At 41.2% G+C, this 23121-nt stretch overlaps 4 protein-coding genes and 2 long non-coding RNA genes across 7 annotated transcripts; 4 read left to right on the plus strand and 2 right to left on the minus strand.

Annotated features, from left to right (window-relative positions):
* Nucleotides 1-1681: 1681 nt before the first annotated feature.
* On the plus strand, nt 1682-3921 carry nudt21 (nudix hydrolase 21). The gene is made up of 7 exons (XM_088372002.1): nt 1682-1987; nt 2189-2389; nt 2459-2522; nt 2767-2856; nt 3019-3094; nt 3167-3281; nt 3495-3921. The coding sequence occupies exons 1-7, from the start codon at nt 1866-1868 to the stop codon at nt 3514-3516; spliced, it is 690 nt and encodes a 229-aa protein (XP_088228128.1). The 5' UTR covers nt 1682-1865; the 3' UTR covers nt 3517-3921.
* A 922-nt stretch (nt 3922-4843) lies between these two features.
* On the plus strand, nt 4844-8680 carry ogfod1 (2-oxoglutarate and iron-dependent oxygenase domain containing 1). Its single transcript, XM_088371712.1, has 13 exons — nt 4844-5069; nt 5266-5411; nt 5495-5541; nt 6265-6365; nt 6439-6555; nt 6624-6715; nt 6783-6911; nt 6982-7095; nt 7272-7351; nt 7689-7933; nt 8015-8143; nt 8390-8448; nt 8515-8680. Exons 1-13 carry the CDS (start codon nt 4907-4909, stop codon nt 8662-8664), a joined length of 1572 nt encoding a protein of 523 aa, XP_088227838.1. The 5' UTR covers nt 4844-4906; the 3' UTR covers nt 8665-8680.
* LOC148400624 (uncharacterized) lies at nt 5743-9187 on the minus strand. Its single transcript, XR_015857652.1, has 3 exons — nt 9124-9187; nt 7721-7852; nt 5743-6735 (listed from the first exon to the last, which is right to left on the minus strand). It is a non-coding gene; the product is annotated as an uncharacterized LOC148400624 (long non-coding RNA).
* Nucleotides 9188-9246: 59 nt separating this feature from the next.
* On the plus strand, nt 9247-13923 carry tradd (tnfrsf1a-associated via death domain). The gene is made up of 5 exons (XM_088371713.1): nt 9247-9327; nt 10913-11061; nt 11142-11422; nt 11638-11779; nt 12862-13923. Exons 2-5 carry the CDS (start codon nt 10914-10916, stop codon nt 13152-13154), a joined length of 864 nt encoding a protein of 287 aa, XP_088227839.1. The 5' UTR covers nt 9247-9327; nt 10913; the 3' UTR covers nt 13155-13923.
* Nucleotides 13924-15505: 1582 nt separating this feature from the next.
* gnao1b (guanine nucleotide binding protein (G protein), alpha activating activity polypeptide O, b) lies at nt 15506-22821 on the plus strand. 2 transcript variants are annotated; one of them, XM_088370218.1, is made up of 8 exons: nt 15514-16045; nt 16182-16224; nt 18568-18709; nt 20641-20801; nt 20899-21027; nt 21110-21239; nt 21342-21495; nt 21568-22821. In XM_088370218.1, exons 1-8 carry the CDS (start codon nt 15928-15930, stop codon nt 21753-21755), a joined length of 1065 nt encoding a protein of 354 aa, XP_088226344.1. In that variant the 5' UTR covers nt 15514-15927; the 3' UTR covers nt 21756-22821. The 2 variants fall into 2 exon arrangements, with proteins under 2 accessions (XP_088226343.1, XP_088226344.1); XM_088370217.1 differs by having other exon boundaries at nt 15506-16045; nt 21110-21495.
* On the minus strand, nt 18211-19613 carry LOC148400627 (uncharacterized). The gene is made up of 2 exons (XR_015857390.1): nt 19074-19613; nt 18211-18741 (listed from the first exon to the last, which is right to left on the minus strand). It is a non-coding gene; the product is annotated as an uncharacterized LOC148400627 (long non-coding RNA).
* Nucleotides 22822-23121: the final 300 nt, after the last annotated feature.

Raw genomic sequence — 23121 nt, forward strand, 5'->3', positions numbered from 1 at the left:
TTTCAAACATCAAGAAAAAACTTGAGTCAGATATTCCTAAACCTATTGAACTTGCTCAAAATTATTTTCTTACTTATTTCACACAACAGCCACAGTTAAACATATAATGCAATAAAACTGACATTTCATTTAGAATGCAAATCTTACTTCACATTTTAACATTGATCTTACATTGACAGCTCATTACGAACTGTTCCCTATGCTCATGTAAGTCACAGGTCATCGACTCAACATAAGAGCCCGGGCGAGACAACGAACAATTCATATGTCTCTATAGGCCTCCCAAAAATCCTGATGCCATGCTCTTGACCACATAGAGAGTGCCTCAGAATTGAACATTCTCAGCTACAGCGGACAGGACTTCCCCTTGAGCTTATGTCATGGATGCCAGAGAGAATAAAGCATCCTGTGTTCAATGAAGACATTCTGTATTGTACATTAAAGCTGGTCTGTGATCTGCGGTTACAAGCCTGGGTGATAAAAACAAGTAGATTAATGATCATATGATGAACAGACACACACTATTAGAAACTTTGCAAAGAAACAGTAAAGCTGATCAAAGTCAGCTTCTAAGGGACACACTGAAATTCCCTTTAATTTTAAAAAAGTAATGTGATTTAATAGGCTAATCTGTGGATATTGTTACAAAAATTAAGCCAATATTAGTTGCACAAAGCACATCAAGATGTCCCTGGCTCCAGATCTGTAGTTTCACAAGGTGCAGCACAATGAATCATCTGATCTGGTACATTGTAATTACAGCACTGACATAACTAATTAAGTCTCACAGCGGCGTGTTGTTCTATAAACTTCATCCATCAATCCATCCATCCATTATCAAATGCCATTAAAAACTTTGACAGCAGGATACAGATTGAACAGATTGAGTAAATATAGTATACCATCACTTGCTTCTGCAGCTGTGGTACAATGTGTAAGTGGTAAGCATGCACCTTCACGTCACAGTTCTGGGGCTGTAGGCTTGAAACCGGAAATCGGCCTTCGGGCTCTTTATGAGCTCACATTCCAAATTCCAAAACGTTGCATGCTAGGGTCATGAAGACTGCGCTGTCTATAGTCGTTAATGCGAGTGTGTATGCCAGTTTGTCTTTATGCTGCCTGGGATTAGCTTGCCAATGTACTATGTCTGCTTCCTGTTCTGATGTGATAAGCCTAATGAGGATGGCAGCATAAAAAATGGATGGATGGTTTCTGTTTTTTATTGTTAAGAGCCATTGTGAATCTACGTTGTCAACAACATTATATCAACATTTGGATTCACATGCCCCAAACTCACACTGAATAGCATTTACAGGATCTATCCTTTCATGTGATTGATGTTACACACGAGACTGGCAACCACTCTATAAAAAGAGAATCAAGGTTCCTTTCATTTTCCTCAAATGGATTTTCCAGATGGTTTTCATTGGGAGTGGGAGTAGAAAAGGACGTGGGCTTAAAGGCTATGAACTGTGGGCTTAATATATTTAATAGTTGCTTTTGAGATTCTTAGGTGATTGCAATTTTTTTTTTAATTCATTGATGGTTATTTATAGAGACTATTATTGTTAACAATGAGGAAACGTGTCTTAGCCTCATGTAAATTGTGATTTGATTAATGTACTTACTTACTCCAACCAGCAAGAGTCGCTGGCGGCAGCCGCGCCGGAATGAACAAATCATCGTATTTGACCCGGAAGTCAATTGACGACGGAAACGACAGTGGAGGGGAATAGTTGAGTACTATCCATTGTAGTCTTCTGTATTTCTTTCATCGCTATTTTGTTCATTGCGTCTATTCCAAAAAAGCGTTTGGATTTAGTCGCGTTTGCAGGGAGGTTTAATCTCACGTGCACACGTAAGATATGTCGGTTGCGCCCCCCAATCGTTCGAGCACAGGTTGGCCGCGCGGGAGTTCCTCTCAGTTTGGAAGCAAATACATGACCGGCCCGGCGAAGCCTCTCACCCTGGAGAGGACTATCAATCTGTGAGTTCATCTATTTGTTCACAAATAACTCCAAGTTGGTGCAAAGTGTCTTTCTAACCTAAAGGTCTAGCATAGCCACGTCGCGTTACTACTGGGCATGTGATGGTTACGTTTCTTCGAGCATTGTTTCAGGGCGATCGTTACACTATTATGTTTGTGGGGACAACATTGTGGATTCTAATGATAGAACATGTATTCTAGTTATCCTCTCACCAACTATACCTTTGGGACCAAAGAGCCTTTGTATGAGAAGGACAGCTCAGTGGCGGCCAGATTCCAGCGGATGCGCGAGGAGTTTGACAAGATGGGAATGAGGAGGACCGTGGAGGGCGTACTTATCGTCCACGAGCATAGGCTGCCGCATGTCCTACTTCTGCAACTGGGCACTACTTTCTTCAAGCTGTGAGGAATTTGTGTTCTTGGGTAACCATCAGATGAGTCCATATTTGATGTTTTATTTCTCTCCTGTAGGCCTGGTGGGGAGTTGAGTCCTGGAGAAGATGAGGTAGAAGGGCTGAAACGCTTAATGACCGAGGTAAAGGGTGCACAGAATGTTTAGGTAGACCGTAGGAATGATTACAAATGTCATTTACTGTATAGATTCACACTTTATACTGAGCAAAAGTGTTAATTAGGGATACACCGATATCAATATATATTTTGTTATTTGTAAAAATTGTCAAATATGACACACTAATACGTCACCAGCCTGGCCCATATTGTTGAACTTCTCTCTTCAGTAATTTTCGGGTTTATATAATGATTTATTTGTGTTTTAGATTCTCGGGCGGCAGGATGGCGTGAAGCAGGATTGGGTGATTGATGACTGTATTGGCAACTGGTGGCGCCCCAACTTTGAGCCTCCACAGGTTTGTCCTTAATGGCGACTGGAATCCTAAGATTTTCATTTGTCACAGTGACTGAGTAGCTAGTATATATAAAATGCTACGTTTGCCACATTTCTTTTCACAGCAAGCATTTTCCAGCAAATTAGTTGCATTTTTTAACCTCTATAATTGCGTACCTTGCAGTATCCCTACATTCCAGCTCATATTACCAAACCTAAGGAGCATAAGAAACTTTTCCTGGTTCAGCTGCAGGAAAAAGGTGGGTCTATCAACAAAGCTGTATTCAGGACAACAGAATTTGAGTGGTGTGTGCGCTTTGTTTCGTTTACAGCACTGTTTGCCGTCCCAAAAAATTATAAATTGGTGGCAGCCCCGTTGTTTGAGCTGTATGACAACGCCCCTGGGTATGGACCCATCATTTCTAGCCTACCGCAGCTCCTCAGCAGGTAATGTTCTCTTTTGTTTTGTGTCTGCCGATAATGCAAATAGAGCAGATAATTATGTTAGACATTGCCAAAAGAGGATATTTCATATCCTCGTTTTGGGGCTTTAGTGGGCAGTCAGTTTGTGTGTCATTAAAATATGCATGAGAGATGGAATTGAGATTTTGAAAGTTGTCTGAATCGTTTTTGTAATTAGTCCCAACCATTTTTTTGCAGGTTCAACTTCATCTACAACTAAGTGAAGTTCATTTGGCTGTCTCTGTGAGTGCAGCCCAGTCGAAGTGAAACTTGAAGACCACGTGGACAATGCAAAGAAACTACAACTTTTCATCTTCGGCTCCACTTTCATATGAGCGAAATGTGACCTGTGCTGAAAATATTGACAGTCCGCCAGGGATATTTAGCTACACTTTTGTCAGGAAAAAAAAAAAAAAACTGTTCTTTTTTTTTTATTTTTTTTAACCTCGATGGACTGGTGTTTGTTTTTTTTTGGTTTTGTTTTGTAGAAGATACATTTATATTGCATTATGTTCAGATTTTAAGCCTTCTCTGGAAAGGTTTGATTAAACCAACAATTACTTTGTGTTTACTGTCATTTTAAAGTATGTTGTTTTTTCCTTTTTAATAAAAAAATGAAATTGAATTGTGTGTGCATATGTTTTTATGAAGTGTATAGGACTGATTTTGTATTTGTTTGCCTCTTGGATAGTGAATGTAATTATTACGTCACATATTTTGATGCTCCTTGGGAGTTTTGAAAATATTTAGCTCTACTTTTGTCAGGAAAAAAAACAATTTTCTTCTTTATGTCGATGAACTAGTGTTTTTTTATTTTGTAGAAGATACATTTATATTGCATTATTTTCAGATTTTAAGCCTTCTCTGGATAGGTTTGATTAAACAAACAATTACTTTGTGTTTACTGACATTTTAAAGTATGTTTATTTCTTTTTAGTAAAAAAAATGAATTGTGTGTGCATGTTTTTATGAAGTGTGCAGGACCAATTTTGTATTTGTTTGCCCCTTGGATAGTGAATGTAATTATAACGTTGCATATTTTGATGCTCCTTGCGATTTTCGAAAATGCAGCAAAATACGGTATGTTTGGGGAAATTAGTGGTATGAGGTTATGCTTTGTCAAACGGTCAGTAAGCTAATGTAGCATTCTCATGTTTTATACTTAATCAATAAAATGTGTCCGTAGGGCTCTGTTCGAATACCATGTGCTCTGCTTAAAATGTCTTTTGTTGAATGCGGCTTGGAGATCTTTTTTTTTTTTTACACCATCTTGCAACAATTTATAAAAATGATTAAATGCAAATTCCATAACCCTACAGAAAAGGCATGCTATCATGACGTCGGTGCGTTTGGATTAAACTAGAATGAATCTCTATTTTAAAAGTATTGTGTAAATGTTTTATGACCACAGCGAATGTATATTTGCTGACATTGGATTACATATCGAGCTTGTCGAATATGGGTGCGTTGGACTTAACGTGCTTTTTTAAAATACAGTAAAAAATAAAATATGAAGCCACTGATGTCATATTTCTGCGACGCGATGTCAGCTTTCGTGACGTCACCTCCGGTGCCATTTTTGCTCATGGTTCTTAATAAGTCTCTCTACCATGGCATCTAAAAGGCAGCAGGGCGAATATATAAAATCAAACAAGAAGAAAAGGAAAACAAATAACTGCGAAGAAACAGCAGAACTTTGTAGTGTCGTTAGAGACGAGAACGTGAAGAGGGCGGTGAAGGATGCGTGGAGCCAGAAGTCTCACTACACTCATGGTCCGTGAAGTCAACACAGAATCTGACACGAACCATTTAGCCAATTGTAGCAATGCTCAATGTTTGTCTCATGTTGACCTGATTTAATCTATTCATGACTGCTTTCATTTACTTTCCATTATATCATATTTAGTCATGTTGTAATCATGCAGTTCAGCAGCCACTTCCAATATCCATTGTCTTTGCCACACTGCAGGTGATCTGGAGTTGGATTGCCAACCCTTCCCTCACTGTGTCATCAAAAACTTTATCCAAAGTGAGAATTTCTTGGACAATCTACAAACAGAACTTCTCACGCTCAACTTTCACTCAAAGTCCAATGATCTCTACAAATTTAAACAGGTGAGCCTCAACTTGATCTGTGCATGACTTTCCCAACAAGTGGGTATGTGATCCCTGCGTTTAAATCTTGTCCCCCCTTACAGTCCGATGACTTGAGAAAGCGAACTGAGCCACACATAGCAGGCCTGAGGTAAGTTTTTATGTTGTATTTGTGATCATACCAGGTAACACCTTTCCTCGCAGTGACAAGTCTACAAGCTGTTTTCTCCTCTTTCCCCCAAATTATTAGACCAACACTGCAGCCCTACTATATTGTCATTGGAGCTGTTGCATGGTTCATCAGTGCCACCAGAGGGGGCAAGAGATTACATTTGATACCAAAATGTGGCAATTCTCTTATTCAGAGTGGATAAATCCAAAGTTAGCAATAGTAATTTGTAAAACAATATTATGTCCAAAATGTATTGAAGCCTAATTAATCCATAAATGGCAGGTTCCCAAATGAGAGTGTATCACAGCATTTAAATCAAGACGATTGTTGACCTTTCTTGGTTGATATGCATACCAGCCGTGAGGAATAAATAACGCTGTATATAACGTTTAACTGGATGTAAATATATGTTTATGAAATGCAACTCCCAAAGCACACCACTCTGCTGAATCCAAACCAGGATTAAAAGCAAAATGACGGCTTCCTCTTGGGATCATTTATTATTTATACTGCAACAAAATGTCATGGCAGGTTTGTACAGTGAATGCATTTGCCTCTCTGTTGAGACCTCCATCAGCTCAAATATAACACATTTAACACCATTAATATGACCTGTACAAGTCATTTGGGAAAAATATGTTTTTATAATGGGAAGTAAAACAAACAAAATTTAATTTAAAATTGTTCTTCATCTAATTCCAGATCAGCACTGTTCAGCCAATTCCGACTATGGCTTGAGGAGGTTTTGGGTGTCAAATTGGAGCCCACTGTTGATGTTTCATGTGCCAAATATCAATACACAGGTGAGCATTTAACCAGAATTAACAATGATATTTTTAAGTTTTGTGTCATTGTGTCTGTTGTAACTGTTTGTAGATATTCTTTTGTGTCATGATGATGAACTGGAGGGGAGACGTGTTGCCTTCATTCTTTACCTTGTCCCTCCATGGCTGAGTAGTGATGGGGGTTCTCTCGATCTTTACACAACGGATGGTGAGTTTCTCTTTCAGTCTGGCATTTACTGATGTGACATCTTCGTTGAAGAAAATCTGTATCCTCAGCTCATTTCCAACCACAAAGTATTGTGAAGTCTCTCGTGCCTTCTTGGAATACGCTCGTACTTTTTGAAGTGTCTCCGATCTCCTTCCACCAAGTAAGAATGATATGCATCACCTGTCAAGCCAAAGAGGCAAAAATTGTCATGTTTTGTGCTCATCGAGGTATCGGAGGTGTTGTCACAGGACAAGTGTCGTCTTTCTCTAAGCGGATGGTTTCACGGACCGTCTCTGGAGCGTCCTCCCCGTCACATAGAGGCTCTCGTCTCGCGGAGCGAACACTTACCCCGAGATGTGAGTATAAACATGCATGTGCAAGCGAGTTGAACTACGTGCTAATATGGTGTTTGTGCGTCCATTTTAGGAGACATTGTTGCTGGAGTGGATCAATCCACTCTACCTGGATATTTCCTACCAGGAGCAAATTCAGGATGAGTTTGAAGAAAGCTCTGAAATTCAGCTGAAAGATTTTCTCAGGGTAAATTGCTCTCTGTTCTTTGCCTTGAACGCTTTTTTCACAGAATCTCTCATTATCCTAAAACCAATCAAGCATAATGGTGTAGCTCGAGGAATTATTTCTAGGAATGAATAACAACAGTCAGAAGTGTACTTTGGAGGTTTCATTTTGATTCCTCCTCCTGACTGTGTCATCAGGAGGAGAAATTTCAGCAAGTGTGTGCGGCCTTGCAGTCGGCTGAGGTCCAGTGGACGCGAAAAGGTCCTGCCAATAAGAGGTGGGTGGGGAAGGTTCTTTGATTACATCTCCTTTAAAAAATACAATTTTCAGATTTTTGATCAATTGTAGTTGAATTCTTATGACTAGATTTGGTTTTTCTTTATTTTGTTTGTCGCTTTGCTAGGTTTTCATTGGCGTATACTCATTTTGCAACATTAAAAACAATCTTGTGGGAGTATTTTGTTGTGTAGAATGCCACAGAAAATAGTCATTTTAAAAGGAACCTCAAGGTTTTTTGTAATAACCAATAAAAATAATCTGCGGTGTTGTGGGAGAAGGGGTGAACCGTCATGTATTTTGGATTCATTCTACTTGATGTATTTCGTCACGTTCAGATGTTACGAAGCAGCCTGTCTGGACACTTTACCTGAGTGTGTGAGCGCTTGTTGGGAGCTGCTTCGTTCAGAAGCCTTTTTCCTGCTTCTCTCCAACTTTACGGGCCTCCGATTGCACTACCTGTGCCCAGCTGATGATGACGATAATGATGACGGTGATGAAACTAAGGACAAAGAGAAGAAGGAAAGCTCCAAAAAGGACGGCAATGCAACAGGGTCCTCAAATGAAACAAGCAAAGAGTCAGGTTCACAAAATTTCTTAAAACTCCTTCCTTTTTTTTTGTGTTTTTCCACTGATTTTTGATTCTTTGTATTCCTCCACTTAGAGCCGAGTACACCTACGTGTTGTGGTGAACTGCGACGATGGTCCCACGGCAGCTACACTTTACTGCACGACGCAGAGGCAGCACGAGCAGAATACGCACTAGACCTCATCTTACCTTTCAACTGTGCGGGTCAGTCAATACAAAAACTGTGACAACACATCAACATTGGGGTGAAATGAGTGGATTGGTCTTCACTGCACTGTTATAGTTTAGATTTTTTTTTTTTTTGGGCCAGTCATGTCAGTCTAATCTGCCCAGAACCTTCAGAAGCAATGTTATTGGTAGATATAGTAATAATAATAATAATAATATTAGGGCGCAGTGAGATGTCCATCTCACAGTTCAGAGATGACTGAGATCTTTTTTTATTTTCAGGTTGGCAGTCAGAGTTTGGAGGCTCCACTTGTTACATTGCGAATGAAGAGGATGAGGAAGTGAGTTTTTTTTTAATTTGTCGTCTATAACTGATCATCGTAATGTCTTTTGATTTTCGTTTAAAGCTGCTGACCATCTATCCCGAAGATAATTCCCTCGCTCTGGTCTACAGAGACAAGGAAACACTCAAATTTGTGAAGCATGTCAACCACAGAAGCAACAGTGATTGTTCTACTGGAGCATTCTTTGACTTCTCTTTTGTGTATTATGAATAAAATTTTACTTACAGCACTTTTATGTTTTTGTTAATATTTATTTTAGGTGTAGTGGTTACCATGTCTGCCTTGCATTGTGTTCTCTGAGTCATCTGAGTTCCTCTCACAATCCCAAAACGTGCACACAATCATTAAATATGCAAATATGGAGGAAAAATGTACGGTAATTAGAAATGAATAACTAAATTTAATTATATACTAGTGCATTGTTGACAAATGTACTGTACTTGATTTGAATATCTTAGATACTAACATTGACAACTTTTTGAATCACTAATAAAAGGCAAAAAGACAGTAATTACACTGTTATTAAATTGAGCACATGGCAATAATTGGTCTAATCATTTCATAATTGTATTAAAGAGGGAGATCCTTCAACATCCTGCCTCTCATCAAATATTTATACAGTACGATATCAGTGGCTGCAAATAACCCAGAATGATTGTGGCGATGGCCTACTTTTAAGCTTGAGGTTTCTTCATCCCGGAAGGATAAATCACATTTTTTTCATCCCCGGTTTTTGCCCCGCCCTTGAATAAGATTTAACCAATCAGAGTACTTTTCTTCGGGTCAGCCAATAGGACGAGGAAATCCGATCGCAGTGTCAGTTGGTAAGCTTTTAGGAGGAAGCGTCACCGAACAGTGTACCAAAAAAGTTTTTAGGTAAGTTTACTTGCGTTTCAGCAAACAATTACGTTGTGTTTTAGGCATGGCGAGTACGTTCTGCAAACGCTATTCGCTATTTCGCAAAGTTCAATTTGATTCCCACGAGCTGTCTCGTCGACTAACTTTTACGAAATTGTAGTTCCTGCTGACTCATCTGCTGACTATCAACAATACAAGTACAAGTAGAAAGTACTATACATTATATGTATATAAACTTTCAAAAGCACACATTTATGTAGTGTTTTCCCCAAATGCTGACATTAGATATAAATGTTATTGAAAACACACATTCGAGGCTATTGGTTTCACTGAATGGCAGTGTATATACAGAACCAGTGAAATAAAATCCATATAAATTATTTAGGATCATTAAAGAACTCTTTATGCATTCAGTTTAATTTTCAGTGTTTCTTAATCGGGAAAATATCCCCAGGATTTATTCCATGTGTCTATTTTTCTGAAAGTTATAAGATGATGATAACTGTAGAAACATGATCTTTGGCACCATCATTAGAAGTTTTGTGATAACAGGTATAATAACGATAGTCCCAACTCCATCACAAGATGACACAAGTGACTTGTGGTCGCAAAACCCCACATGGAACATTCTTAAGCATCAGACAAGCAGTCCGCCCAGAATACTAGAGGTTGCTTTTTTGGCAGCAAAAAATGAATGATATATTTTAAGCTCCCGATGATCATTTAATCCTCATACCGCTGCTGAACTAATCTCGCGGTATACTTTCAGAGCACCGGTAGATTAGATTGCATATAATTAAATACTGGCTAAGTTGTTGAGATTCCTGCAGACCCAAGAGTCAAGCGTACTGTGTATTAGTGAAATATGAGGATGTGCATAATCCAGCTCAAATGATGCTCTTTCCATGCTGCGCCTTCTTGCATGCTGTGCATGGAAAGGGCGTAAATGAGCGGGCCTATGTAGTTCATCCAGAGTACAGGAGATCGGGGCTGTGTCGCTTTGGGGGGAGGGAGGCTTCAGATTAAACATGTTTTTATGTAATGAAGTTGCAAGAGGAGGCTGGGCCAAAGATGGGGAGAAAGGTGGAGTGTCAGTGACGGGCCATGCATTTGGTACCTGGACCCTCGGTGGGGATTTAGCTGACTTAATCCAACTCTTAATGCTTTGTAGCACCACTATCGCGTAGTAATTATACAAACTACCAATGCGATACAAAAATGCAATATAATATCACGCAACTGTACCATACAAAAATGAAATATTATAATATGCAACTGTGCCATAAAAATGCAATTAAATATCACGTAATTGTCCCACATTATTTGAAGCAGTTATCATGAATAGAATCAAAATATAAATACAATTCCCGGAACAACTTTTTGCTCTGATCAACCAATGACAGGTTGGTTGTTATCTTATTTGCAACAAGCTTTAAAAAAAAAAAAGCCAGATTGGACTTTGCCAGAAGTGTAGCAACTCCTCCAGGAAGTGGCCTACCTTAGATCTTGTCCTGTTCGGTCGGTGCAGAATCCATACAGCAAGGGCATCAGATTTAGTCATCCGAGGTACCGAGTTGATTATGTGCTGATTCCATATTCATAGGATGGCAGACCAAGTTTTGGATGGAGGCTCCTGGACAGGATGTGCCGTTCTGTTTCTGCGGTCGCTCTGTCCAAATGCAAACCTGCCCTCCCTCTACAAGGAGAAGCAGAAGTTCATCGTTTTTAAACTCATCAAATTGACACTGATAGGTGAGCAGAAGAATTAAGATTTGAAACCTACAGTATATCCAAAATTGAACACAGCCATTAAATAATTTTTTCACGGTCAGATTCCGCAGGTGGTCTGGACGGGTACGAGATACTAAAGATTCATGATGCTGATCCCTTCCTCGCAGTAGAGGTGAAGTTTGTGGATGTAGAAGTGTGTCAGCAGTTCCTGAAGAGCTACACCTCTGGAGCGCTGTGTCAGTCCATCTCTCAGCACGCTTGTCGGCTCCTCGCTCTGGCACAAGATTTCAGGATAGAGACCCAGCTCAAGGCCGGAACGCACATCTTGGATCAATGTTTGAACGACCTCGACCTTTGTCTACAGCAAATTCACCAATCACACGTATGCATATATTTTTCAAATTTTGGGCTTTTATTAGTTGTAGTATTGATTTTATTTCTTGCAAGATTAAAAAAGATTCAAGTCTAAACGGTTAGATGGACGGATAGATTGATAATTAGTTAGAGAGCACATTTTTTGCCTCTGAAAGGTATCACTTGTGTATTTTTGTTTAGTTTATGGCAGTTAAAGCACCTTTTTTTCTTGTTTTCTGACAGCCCGAGCGCTTGCGTGATGAAGAAGTTGATCGGCTTGATATGCAACTGGAGCTTGAGGTCAAGGGGCCTTCTCCACACCAGCAGATCCCGTTCACACAGCAAATCCCCAGCAACTGCTTCAGATTTCAGAATAAAGTTTTTGGTGAGTCGAGTTGCTCCCTAAATCTTCTCACAATGTCTTTAACATAAAAGAAGTTACATTTTATGCGTGCTTTAGTTAACCCTTTGAGACAGGTGAGTTCTATTCTGACGGGTAAGTCCCATGAGTTTCGCATCAAAAATCACAGGATAAATACAAAGGTGAATTTTCAGGGGTTGACTTTTCAAACAGATCTTATAATCTGATCATGTGGTGTTACACATGCAAAAAAGCATTGGTCTGTACCTCACTGACAAGAGAAAAGAATCCACGTCATGTAATATGTCCTAACGTCAGTGACCATCTGCTGCATTTGTTGTGTTTTCACTTTGCTGGCTGCACGTAAACTGTGTGCAGTGTGACAGATGATTCTCTAATCCAACCATTTAGGAATTGATGGTCACAACCTAAAGGGAGATTAGGGCATGCCATCAGATAATTTTGGTGGATTGCATTAATTTGAAATTGCCAGCTTTCTGTTCAATTGTCATTCACTGTGCATCAAACTAAGCTTTTAAGGGAAAGTCAACCCAAATATTTTCTGTACAATAAGATGTTGTATGTGCTCCCGCTAGTATGAAGTTTCTAAACACGGTATTTTGTATTTAGTATTTCGTTCATGTAATAGGAGTTAAGCAGCAAAAGTCATCTGTTTTTATCCACCTTAAGGGGCGGCCATTTTGCTACTTGCTGTTGACTGAAAATGACATCACAGTTGCTCATGGCTCAGGTCACACCGATCTCTAGACAAAAGGATGTTGATTGTTGTAAACTTAACATTCGTGTCAAAGTACACATCGTTATTATTCATATCAGCATAATTTAGCATTTCCAAATGCTGTATTGAATTGTTTGTTTTTTTAAAAACAAACAACACTAGTTAATTACTATTGTACCTGTATCGGGGCGCCATAAAGAATCAAACGATATCAAATATAAAGTAGATACTGTAACTCTCCTGTGAGTTGAAAGAGCCTTAAGGGATTGGGAAGTGTTTCTGTTTTATTTTGTAAACCTCTGATGACGTAATCGCAATTAAGTACAGTTTGCGTTAATGTTTTTTTTTCTTCTTCACCCCCCATCAGAGGATCGAATGCTGACGACAGCAGATGTTCAGAGCTTCGCTAATGGAGTGGGCCGTCAGTGGAAGCACGTGGGGAGGACCCTGGGGAGGGAGTGCTGCGCTCTGAGGGATACGGCCATTGACAACCTGGCCTACGAGTACGCCAGAGAAGGCCTTTACGAGCAGGCCTATCAGCTCCTCAGCCGCTTCCTCCAGGCGGAGGGGAGGGCAGCCAAGCTGAGCCGGCTAGTCAAAGCGCTGGAGGAATGCAAACTCACCAGTCTGGCCGAATCCATTCTGGAAGTACAGCCGTGAAACTAACGGCGGGCGCTTTTTTGGTGGCGTCTAAACACGGAGGCGCTCGCCAAGGGGGGCGTGCTTCGTCTCTGTATGACTTTGTCTTTCCTGCTTTTACATACAGGATGTCTAATGTTCTGAAATCGTTGAAACTGTTCCTGTGTGCATGTGAATATCTGATCATAAGTTTGACCTCAAATTGCAATTTCCTTCCCTTTGTAACTGATTACAGCTATTCGATCAATATAAAAGCAGAAAGCTCTAAGTCGGTACTGTAAAATACAGTAAAGCTATGTCAATCTACATTATTAACAATCTAAAAATTAGTTTCACTCAATTTTCTACTTTCATAATAAATCTTAAAGCCTAAATTGACTCGTCAAATGGCAACTTTTCATACAACACAATTGCAAAGGGAGGGCTTGGGTATTTTTTGTTTTTTTACATCACAGATGGTATGTCCTACCTCACAGGTAGATTCTCTGCACTATTTCGAATGTTTTCACGTTTAGTTTTACTTTAGAAGTTCTACACATGGAAACTGTTGGTGCTCCTTTCTCATGGCTGCCCAATTGAAGGTTATTGATTTGTTTTTCTTGTACAAAATAAGCGCTTGCAAAACAAATGCTTCAAAATATTTTTGTATGTTTGTGTTCGATGCATTAGTACAGAAGTGGCAAATGTCGTCCCACTCTGTATTAAGTACAGAAAAAACAAGTCTGCTAAAAGCCCTGTAAAGTGAATTTATGAATGTGTTTCTAAGTACATAAAATACATCCAAAGATAATTGCAAAGACTGAGAATTACTCTTTGTACATCTTGTTGGATATAGCCTTTAACTGTTTTTAACCATTTCAGTTTTCCTGATCTATTCCCACCCCCCCTCCATAGCAAAGACAATGCCGAGTTGCGCAATTTGAAGTCTGGCATTTTCCCTTCAAATTGTCTATTGGCTCGGACGGTTTAGAGCGCCTCGTTATCATCCGCGAGTGCACGCATGTCACAGAGAGAAGGCACTAAAAAGAAAAAAGTAGATATATTTCTTTTCAAATGCCGCAGGAAAATAAATAATCAAGAAATGGGGAGCTAGATGAATCACTTGTACCTAAAAATTCGGCTTGAAGTACAGTAATTAAAGTACTTGTATTTTGTAACGTCCTATAACTGCGTTAGTGTGATTAAACCTGAAAACATTACTTTCTCCAAATTCCCCCAGGTATAATGTGGTGTTAATCCTTCTCCCCTTCCTCTCTCGCTCTCATTCCCATCATTCTCTTTCACACACACACACACACACACACGTGTGTGTGCACGCTCATATGATTAAACTTGATGTTCCTGCTGAACGTGTGCTTGTGTCACGTTGTTTCAGGGCAGTGAGGTAAATAGTTGAGGCGTGCGTGTGTGTTTCGAGGTTTTATCTCCACCCAAATTCACTGATGGAAGAAGTCGCTGCAGCTTGAACTTGCCAGGTTTCATTCAGATCTACCGCAAAAGCCTGACCCCCCCCCTTCTCTTTTATGCCACTTGGCCGTCTATCCAGATGTGACTTGTGGATTACGGGCTATTAACACACACTCGTTCTCCAATGCAGACATAAATAGATTTCCAAGTTATGCAAAACGCACTGTAACCACAGCTGCTATTGAGATGATTCTTTCTGTAAATTTGAGAGTTTATAGTGAAGTTGACAGCAGCACACATTCTGGCTTTTTAATAGCTGATGAGACAGAAAGGTCAAGTCTGAAATTCATTACAAACTCATTTCACTTTAGGAAGCCATATCTTTAAGCACACCTGCATGACCTTACAAGTAAGACAACATTTCTATTTGTGCAACCAGTAAGACCCTTGTAGTTCTACTAGTGCACAGATTTTTTTTTTTTTTTTTACTATAGTGAGGGCAAGTACTACTCTAGTCAGTGGCGGTTCTAAACCGTTTTTACTTGTGTGTGTGGGAGAGGGGAGGGGGGGCAGATTGATGCCAGGGCACCGTTTTAAACCCATGCCAAAATTTCCACTGCTACTTGTACATATGCACACATGCATTCTCATATGACCAAACAAACGCAATACTGTACACACCACTATTATAGTAGATATCAAATGTCAATGTTTGATGTCATTGATGTTGAATTGACATGAGGTGTCCGTAGGTTCGTGACGACAAGGATATGATTAAGTAAGGAATTTACATGTACCTGTATTCCTCCCAATAGAAACACGTGGTTACCGTTTGCCATTTAAAGCTCTGCCCCATTTGAATTTCATTTTTTTAGAGGACGTGATTTGAAGCTCTGACGTCAGCGAGATTGTCCGCACGAGGTGTGTCTCTTCCTCCTCCTCCTCTTGGAGGAAAAAAACCTACTAGGAAATCATCAGCACCACCAACAGCAGCACCAGCGCCGCCCTGGGGAGAGAGAGAGCGAGGGAGAGAGAGAGAAAGAGAGAGAAAACCAAGCCCCCCTCCTCCACCCCTACACACTCCCCATCTAACAACAACCTCAGCCCCGCAGCTAGGCTCTCTCAGAACGACCCCACCCCGCCCCCAACCCCCTCTGAGAGAGGGGACGGAGCGAGACACACTAAGGAAGAAGAAGAAGAAAAAGGAGGGGGAAAAAAATCGAAGAAGACCGCTTCGGGTTGCCCTCAATCCGGGCCTACTAATGCTGTAGCGGCGAGAGGAAGAGCGACGACAACGCACTGATTGAGGAGTCGGCGTCGCGGGGTGGACCAAGGCGGAACCCGGGGGGGAACACGACGCTTGTTCATTCGCTTGCTCGTCACCATCATGGGATGTACGCTGAGCGCCGAGGAGCGAGCCGCTCTGGACCGGAGCAAGGCCATCGAGAAGAACCTGAAGGAGGACGGGATGGTGGCCGCCAAGGACGTCAAGCTGCTGCTGCTCGGTAAGACTGCCTTCCCCACCCCGCTAATCACCAACTTCCCTGTTTCTCCACACCCTGTCCCCGGTCGGGCCGGTTGGTGCTCTCCGTGGTACTGATTTCACCATTAGCCGCCCCCCTCCCTGTGTGTTCTTTCTAGGCGGTGGAGAGTCCGGCAAAAGCACCATCGTCAAACAAATGAAGTAAGTCGCTGTCTTTTTTTCCTTTTATTTGAGTGTTTAGTGTGTTTAGTGGCTTATTTATGCTTCAAAAAAGGCCTCGAGACCCCCCCACTCCTTCCTCCTCCCTCCCGCCCTCCTCCCCTCCCTTCCTCTCCGTCGAGCCGCCATGTTTCCAGAGGCCGAAGCCCGCGAGAAGTGCCCGGAGGTTGGAGCACCTTTCGGCTCGGGAGTCGAGGCCCCGCTCGGCGGGTGCTGTTCGTTTGGCGGGTGCTGAAATGTACTTAACGAAGCTTTAGGGCTGGGGGGCTTTCGGTTAGTGTAGTCTAGTGACTGTGGTGTGGGTGTTGTTCCTCTCTCCTCTCTGAGTGTGTGTGTTCGTGTGTGAGGTCAGCGCGGCTCCATTAGTGAATACCTCTGCTTTTAATCTTAATGGCTTTAAGTGCCCGATATCGGCGGGAGTACTTTGCCTATAAAAGCGGATTTACGTAGAAATATGGCTCGGAAAACCGCATCTCAACCTCTGAGCTAAACCACTATTTGATGTTTTTAAATCACTGTTGTTGCTTGTTGCTAAACCTCTTAGTGAAGTTTCGAGATGTTTTCAGGGAAAATCATGGAGTCTATTGTATATTTTGTAATGTGAGGCTTCTCCGCAGTGGTGCAGCCTCCCCTACTCCAGACCCCCCCCCCCAAAAAAAAAAAAACTGCTTCCTCTTCTTCCTTCACCTATTAACCCTTTTAGATGTTTGTTTTCCGTAAAGACGCTGAACGCAACACTCGGGGCCAAATTGTGCTATTTAGCTTTTTTACACGCTCCTGCTACCTCTATTATTATTATTATCATTATTATTATCATTATTATTTCAAAAGAGCAGTAGATGGGTTTTTGTCCTGTTATATCGTAGCCAGGGGTGCCAGTAATCATGGAAGGCACGGCATTTGGAGGGCTTGAGAGAAATAGATGGGTAAAGAGAGAGCGAGAGAGAGAGAGAGCGAGAGAGAGCGAGAGAGAGCGAGAGAGAGCGAGAGAGAGCGAGAGAGATTGGATATAGTAGATGTAGTAGATGAGATGCTTAGGAAGATACAGGAGGGATCCATAGATAGAAAATGGATGGTTAGAACGATAGAAGATAGCGATAGAAATAGGTAGGGGTAGGTAGAGAATAGGATGAGAACGCTGGATCGATCGATTAATAGGTAGATAACTTGATAGATAGGTGACAAGGTGGAGATACAGTGAATATAAGCTGGATGGATAGCGAGATGAAAGATGGAATGCTGGATAGATGACAGAGGGATGGGCAGATAGAAAGCTGGATGGATAGTTTTCCTAAATGATAGTATTCATTATCCACCCTAAGAGGGGAATCAAATGGCTGTACATGTATGTATTTTACATGAATATATGACAAATAGATCATGTATGATGATGATGACGATGTCAATCTACTTTGTGTGAGCTGGGTAGACAAGCTTGGGAAAGCTACAAGGCTCAAAATGGCTCGTTGATAACTCAACATAGAGGAGGTACAAAGTTAGCCTCACAGGATATGAATAATTGAATTGAAAAAAGCCAGCGCCGGGTTGGAGTGGAATGCACTAACTTGTGCTAGTGACTCGCAGCTGCAGCGATGTCAGAGAATTCCTATTTTTACACTAGAGTGTGATTGGCCCATTCTGCGGATGATGAAAAGCTTTGAATACGACATTTTATAATCAGAATCTTTTTTTACATTGCGGCCAAACACTATGTTGAAATAAAAGGAATCTGTCTCTCTTCATTTGGAGTTGATAGCATCATAGTAAAAAAGACTAACTCATTGAGCCATTAAAACGGTGAAATGATCATACTGATCAAATTCGAGTTGTGCAAATGATGCACAGCAAAGAAACTGCCGTCAGGTCAAACGATCCTTTTGACCTACAAACTTAATAGAAACAATGCATCTAAACACAATCATAGCAGCAGCCAAACCATGCTGAGGAAATTGTTGCGTAAACTACTAATGGTGATTCACAGCCTGGACTCTTTATTAATTCAATCCTCTCTCGCTCATGGTTTGTGCATCTTATCCACTGCTCATCCATAATTACACAATTTTGCACACAGCCAGCTGCACAAAATATTAAAAAGGCCCCTCTTTCTGGTCCTTCCATGCAGGAACTGTTGAGCTCCATAGTAGTCACAATCAATGAGTGGATTTTTGTTCTATATAAGGTTTAAAATCACTGATGTTTGGATAAACTCTCTTTAAAATTTGAATAAATTCAAATGAAGGATTCCACCACTCAAGGTGAATAGACGACCGACACATATGGCAGAACGGGACTTTTCCTTGTGTTAATATCTGTGTGCGCCTGCAGGATCATCCACGAAGATGGTTTCTCCGGGGATGACGTGAAGCAGTACAAACCTGTGGTCTACAGCAACACCATCCAGAGCTTGGCAGCCATCCTGCGAGCCATGGACTCGCTGGGAATCGAGTTTGGAGACAAGGATCGAAAAGTCAGTTGCCTCCGGCTTGAAATGCTCCGTCACTAAAATGATAAGGGATGACGGTGATGAGATGAAATGTCACAGATTAAAAAAGATATTGGATATACAGGAAATATTTTCTCAGATATAAATTTATATTTTCTCAAACTAAAGATATATTTATATATTAAAAATATTCTAAATCTGCTATTGCATGAGTCATCCCAAGGTGCTTTGTTTGGACTAGAATAAAATGCAGAGGAATTATATTTTTTTAATAATAATGATTACGACAGACACAGAATCAGTGGTGGAAGGCGGTCTCTAAATTCACAAAGGCTGATGTCACATCATCCGCAAGAGGAGATCTTTTTTCTATCCTAAAAGCACTTACCGTGCTTTGATCCATTGCATGGCCTGCAGCAAGTCTGTGATTCTTCTGCCAAATAGACCATGCGCCTTCTCTTTCCTTGAATTTAAAGGGAATGAGAGGAGCCACAAAAAAGCTGGAAGCAGATTTCCTAGATGTGTTCACTCCCACAACTGCGCAAACGCTCATTTCTAACTGCGCCCATCTACAACAATACCCAAAATAATTAAACTCCAAAGTTAGATAGTGATAATACTGTAAGGCTAGGAACAAGGTGAGGACACTCAGGTGCAGAGTGACCAAAAAAACAGGAATTTATTTTGACAGGCGAGAGCCGGCAAAAAAACAACTCAAAGAGGGAACTCAAGGCAGCAAAAACAAACTAAATGGTTCTCTGGGTAAAGCGAGACTAAAAGGGTTCTTCAAAAAACTAGACAAGGTATTCAAAAAGGATCTTTCAGCTTGTGTGATCGCTAGTAACCCCTGACGAGACCAGACGTACTGGCACAAGACCTTGTCTTGACGCTGACTAAATACACACAGAAGGGAAGGGCACAGGTGCACACAATTAGGAGCAGGGAAGGCAATCAGGAAACGAGAGTAGAGTAGCTTATCAAAATAAAACAGGAAGTGACGATTCAACAAAAAAGACAAGACAACAACCCACGAATTATAACGGCATGAGAAATACAATATGTGAAAGGAAGAATATCAATATATCAAAGAGAGAGAAAGGAAGAAGTTATCCTTGCAGTGTCAAGAACCATCTTTTATGCCCCTTATTATTTTTACTTTTCATAAATTGGCTTCAATACAGCTTTTCTAGATAGAAAAAAACACAAATTGCTAGTTCTAGTTGAATAACAGCATGAAAGGGGATGTCCTCCCACCCGCGGTCTTTTCTTTTTGATTCATTAAACATTTTGGAGTTTTTTTTCTTGCGCTCTTGGGCTGTTTTAGATCAGAGGATGTTGTTAATAGTTGTCAGCTGATTATTTGATGATTAGAGACCATACAAATAATTTTGTCTTTACTTGACAAAGAAACTATTTACAAGTCAACAAAATCTCTCTTCACAGCTTTTGGTTGAATAAATATAACTGTGTTTCAGAAGCAAAAATGTTTTGACCTACTTTCTGCTGCGTGTCAAAGTATTATTTGTGAATATATCACATTATTAATCCTCAAGTGAACTGCTTTAAAGATAAGCTTCTTCAAAATAATTGATACATAAAAATATTGAGGATGATCAACACCACTTTTTTTCTTACGATACCAAATAAGTATCAATTTGATACTTGTCGATACCGATACCAAGTAACCGATGCCAATGCTAACATTTTTATCAAACCAATTACAGATCATTTTAAAGCCCTTTTGTTTACTTCTGGCAAAACCAAAAGCATGACAGTCATTCCGTAATAGAGAACTTAAGTTCAAAATAAAACAAACTAACACAGAAGGTAGGATTCATTTGTAATAAACCAAGAAAAGTGTAAAATCAAGCTGACAACTCTGCGGCTGTATCGACACTTACACAAAAATATATACGAGCCCAAAACTTTCCAATTTATTCCGGTTTCATTTCCAGGCGGATGCTAAGCTAGTGTGTGACGTCGTGAGTCGCATGGAGGACACGGAGCCATACTCTGCGGAGCTTCTCTGCGCCATGAAGCGCGTTTGGGCTGACGCCGGGACTCAGGAGTGCTTCAACCGGGCCCGCGAATACCAGCTCAACGATTCGGCCCAATAGTGAGTGGCACAGAATGTTGACTTTTCTCTTTGGCATATTCAAATGTCCAATTAAATAGAAGGTTGAGCTTAATTTCTTTCTCCTTGTTGCCACCAGCTATCTGGACAGTTTAGACCGGATCGGGGCTGCAGACTACCAGCCCACAGAGCAGGATATTTTGAGAACCCGAGTGAAGACCACCGGCATTGTGGAAACTCACTTCACCTTCAAAAACCTCCATTTTAGGTAAGTCCCTCCTCTTGTAGCCGAGGTGCTCCTTAAAGATGTGTCCTGGAGTTTGTAGCTACCATTTGGCATTTTTCCGCAGGCTCTTTGACGTGGGAGGGCAAAGGTCGGAAAGGAAGAAATGGATCCACTGCTTTGAGGATGTGACTGCCATCATTTTTTGTGTGGCCCTGAGTGGTTATGACCAGGTGCTCCATGAGGATGAAACAACTGTAAGCGTGACTCCAATGGAGACCTTTTTTGCTTTGACTTGTGAACTAAAAGGAGAAGTTTCGGCATCAAGATATTCCATAAAACAAAATTTCTCGTTGCAGAACCGCATGCACGAGTCCCTCATGCTGTTCGACTCCATCTGCAACAACAAGTTCTTCATCGACACCTCCATCATCCTTTTCCTCAACAAGAAGGACCTCTTTGCGGAGAAGATCAAGAAGTCGCCGCTGACGATCTGTTTTCCCGAATACACAGGTGAGCGTTTGGAGCTCATTCCCCAAATGGATGTCCTCGAAACTTAACGTGTAATCTTCTGCTCTCCTTCAGGTGCTAACACTTACGACGACGCGACCGCATACATTCAGGTTCAGTTTGAGAGTAAGAACCGCTCTCCCAATAAGGAGATCTACTGTCACCTGACCTGTGCCACGGACACAGGGAACATCCAGGTAGTGTTCGATGCTGTCACCGACATCATTATCGCAAACAACCTGAGAGGGTGCGGCTTATACTGAGCACGGCCGTTCTTGCAGAGAGTGTGAGGCGTTATATCATTTTCATGGTACTTTAAAACAAAAAAAAAATACACACACACAGAAAAATATGTAATTCAACACGTCCGAAATGGACCCAAAGAGCTGCCACCAGATATCATGTCGGATTCATGTTATGATTTTGTTCCCTTCCTCTTCTCACGAGTTCATGAGCCCCAGTTTTGTCTTTGAGTGTTTGAATGGTTTGCTGATGAGCGTAAACAAACAACCAGGGGGGAGAGCAGGAGCAGCAAGTAACCCCAAGCATTGTCTGCTGCTCCATTTTGACAAGTTATACGATGGTGCAGACGATGCTGATAATATAACGGGGGAGGCGCCGGGAAGTTTGCCTTTCCTTCACATGACCGAGTAGCCCGCAGGTCTGTTCTGCTCTTTCTCTCTTGTACTTCAACAGAAAGAGAGTATTATCCGGTGTAGAGCGGCCGGCCTCCTGTGCTACCAGGACCGCCCATTGGTTGATAATATCTTAGAATAGACGTGGAAAGAAAGAGACACAAACAAAAAGCTGTCATATTGGTGCCAACCATTTGAGAAGAGTTTAGGATCCTAGTTGGTTCTTGTTTAGGGTTGTGACCATTGAATTGTTGATCGCTTCAAGCCTCATCCCTCTTCCTCCAGGCACACATTTAATTTGGCCCTCAATGTGAATCTGTTTAGACATAGAAGACTGCACAAGGAGAGAATATCATCAGAGGCAGCCTCTGCCTGTTAGGGGTCTATATAATATTCTCCCCTCCCGTTTATCATCCTCCTCTTTTCACACTGAAGCAGTACAGCTCTCCACCCCCCCATACTCCGCCTCCCCGTCCCAGTATACACATTTCCCCTCATATCCGATTCATTGTCACCGTAAAAGCACCGTATTGTATATAAATATATTACGATTATACCAGATTTTTTTTTTTTACTGTGAATGTTTTTGTGCTGCACCCCATCTTCTGTAGTTCATTGGTTGCTCTCATGTGGAATGTTTGTGCTGAGCCAATCGAATGTTGTGTTTACATTAAAGCTACACTTTTCCTAACTATTCACGTGTGCGTCCGTTCATGCTCTCAGAATACACAAAGCGATCAATTTAGGTTAGGTCACAAAATGAGAAAGTGTTTGACATCCGGTAGATTGGGACACGCGTGGCCGCGCTTGCTGAAACGTATTATCCGATCGAGATGAACGTGAAAATTGCGGTGCAGTCGAGCGGCTCGCGATTTATTAGGTTAAAAGTGTTCTAACCTCACAGACAAGCGGCCATTCCTTTATTGAATGACTAGGCTGGATCAGCTGTCTGACCCGCTTCTGTCACTTTAATGGCTGAGATGTTCATTACTCC

The sequence above is a fragment of the Syngnathus floridae genome, chromosome 3, assembly GCF_059516105.1.
Source record: "Syngnathus floridae isolate MCC-2025c chromosome 3, RoL_Sflo_1.0, whole genome shotgun sequence".
Lineage (NCBI taxonomy): Eukaryota > Metazoa > Chordata > Actinopteri > Syngnathiformes > Syngnathidae > Syngnathus > Syngnathus floridae.

What these genes read in the sequence shown, in the direction of transcription:
- gnao1b (XM_088370217.1), top strand. Translation starts at nt 15,928, where the DNA reads ATGGGATGTACGCTGAGCGCCGAGGAGCGAGCCGCTCTGGACCGGAGC. An exon ending in CGTCAAGCTGCTGCTGCTCG is followed by an intron (nt 16,046 to 16,181) that starts GTAAGACTGCCT and finishes TGTTCTTTCTAG; the next exon opens with GCGGTGGAGAGTCCGGCAAA. An exon ending in TTGGAGACAAGGATCGAAAA is followed by an intron (nt 18,710 to 20,640) that starts GTCAGTTGCCTC and finishes TTTCATTTCCAG; the next exon opens with GCGGATGCTAAGCTAGTGTG.
- ogfod1 (XM_088371712.1), top strand. Translation starts at nt 4,907, where the DNA reads ATGGCATCTAAAAGGCAGCAGGGCGAATATATAAAATCAAACAAGAAG. An exon ending in CTCCGATCTCCTTCCACCAA is followed by an intron (nt 6,716 to 6,782) that starts GTAAGAATGATA and finishes GTGCTCATCGAG; the next exon opens with GTATCGGAGGTGTTGTCACA. An exon ending in TGAAACAAGCAAAGAGTCAG is followed by an intron (nt 7,934 to 8,014) that starts GTTCACAAAATT and finishes TCCTCCACTTAG; the next exon opens with AGCCGAGTACACCTACGTGT.
- nudt21 (XM_088372002.1), top strand. Translation starts at nt 1,866, where the DNA reads ATGTCGGTTGCGCCCCCCAATCGTTCGAGCACAGGTTGGCCGCGCGGG. An exon ending in GGCACTACTTTCTTCAAGCT is followed by an intron (nt 2,390 to 2,458) that starts GTGAGGAATTTG and finishes TCTCTCCTGTAG; the next exon opens with GCCTGGTGGGGAGTTGAGTC. An exon ending in GGTTCAGCTGCAGGAAAAAG is followed by an intron (nt 3,095 to 3,166) that starts GTGGGTCTATCA and finishes TTTCGTTTACAG; the next exon opens with CACTGTTTGCCGTCCCAAAA.
- tradd (XM_088371713.1), top strand. Translation starts at nt 10,914, where the DNA reads ATGGCAGACCAAGTTTTGGATGGAGGCTCCTGGACAGGATGTGCCGTT. An exon ending in CATCAAATTGACACTGATAG is followed by an intron (nt 11,062 to 11,141) that starts GTGAGCAGAAGA and finishes TTTCACGGTCAG; the next exon opens with ATTCCGCAGGTGGTCTGGAC. An exon ending in ATTTCAGAATAAAGTTTTTG is followed by an intron (nt 11,780 to 12,861) that starts GTGAGTCGAGTT and finishes ACCCCCCATCAG; the next exon opens with AGGATCGAATGCTGACGACA.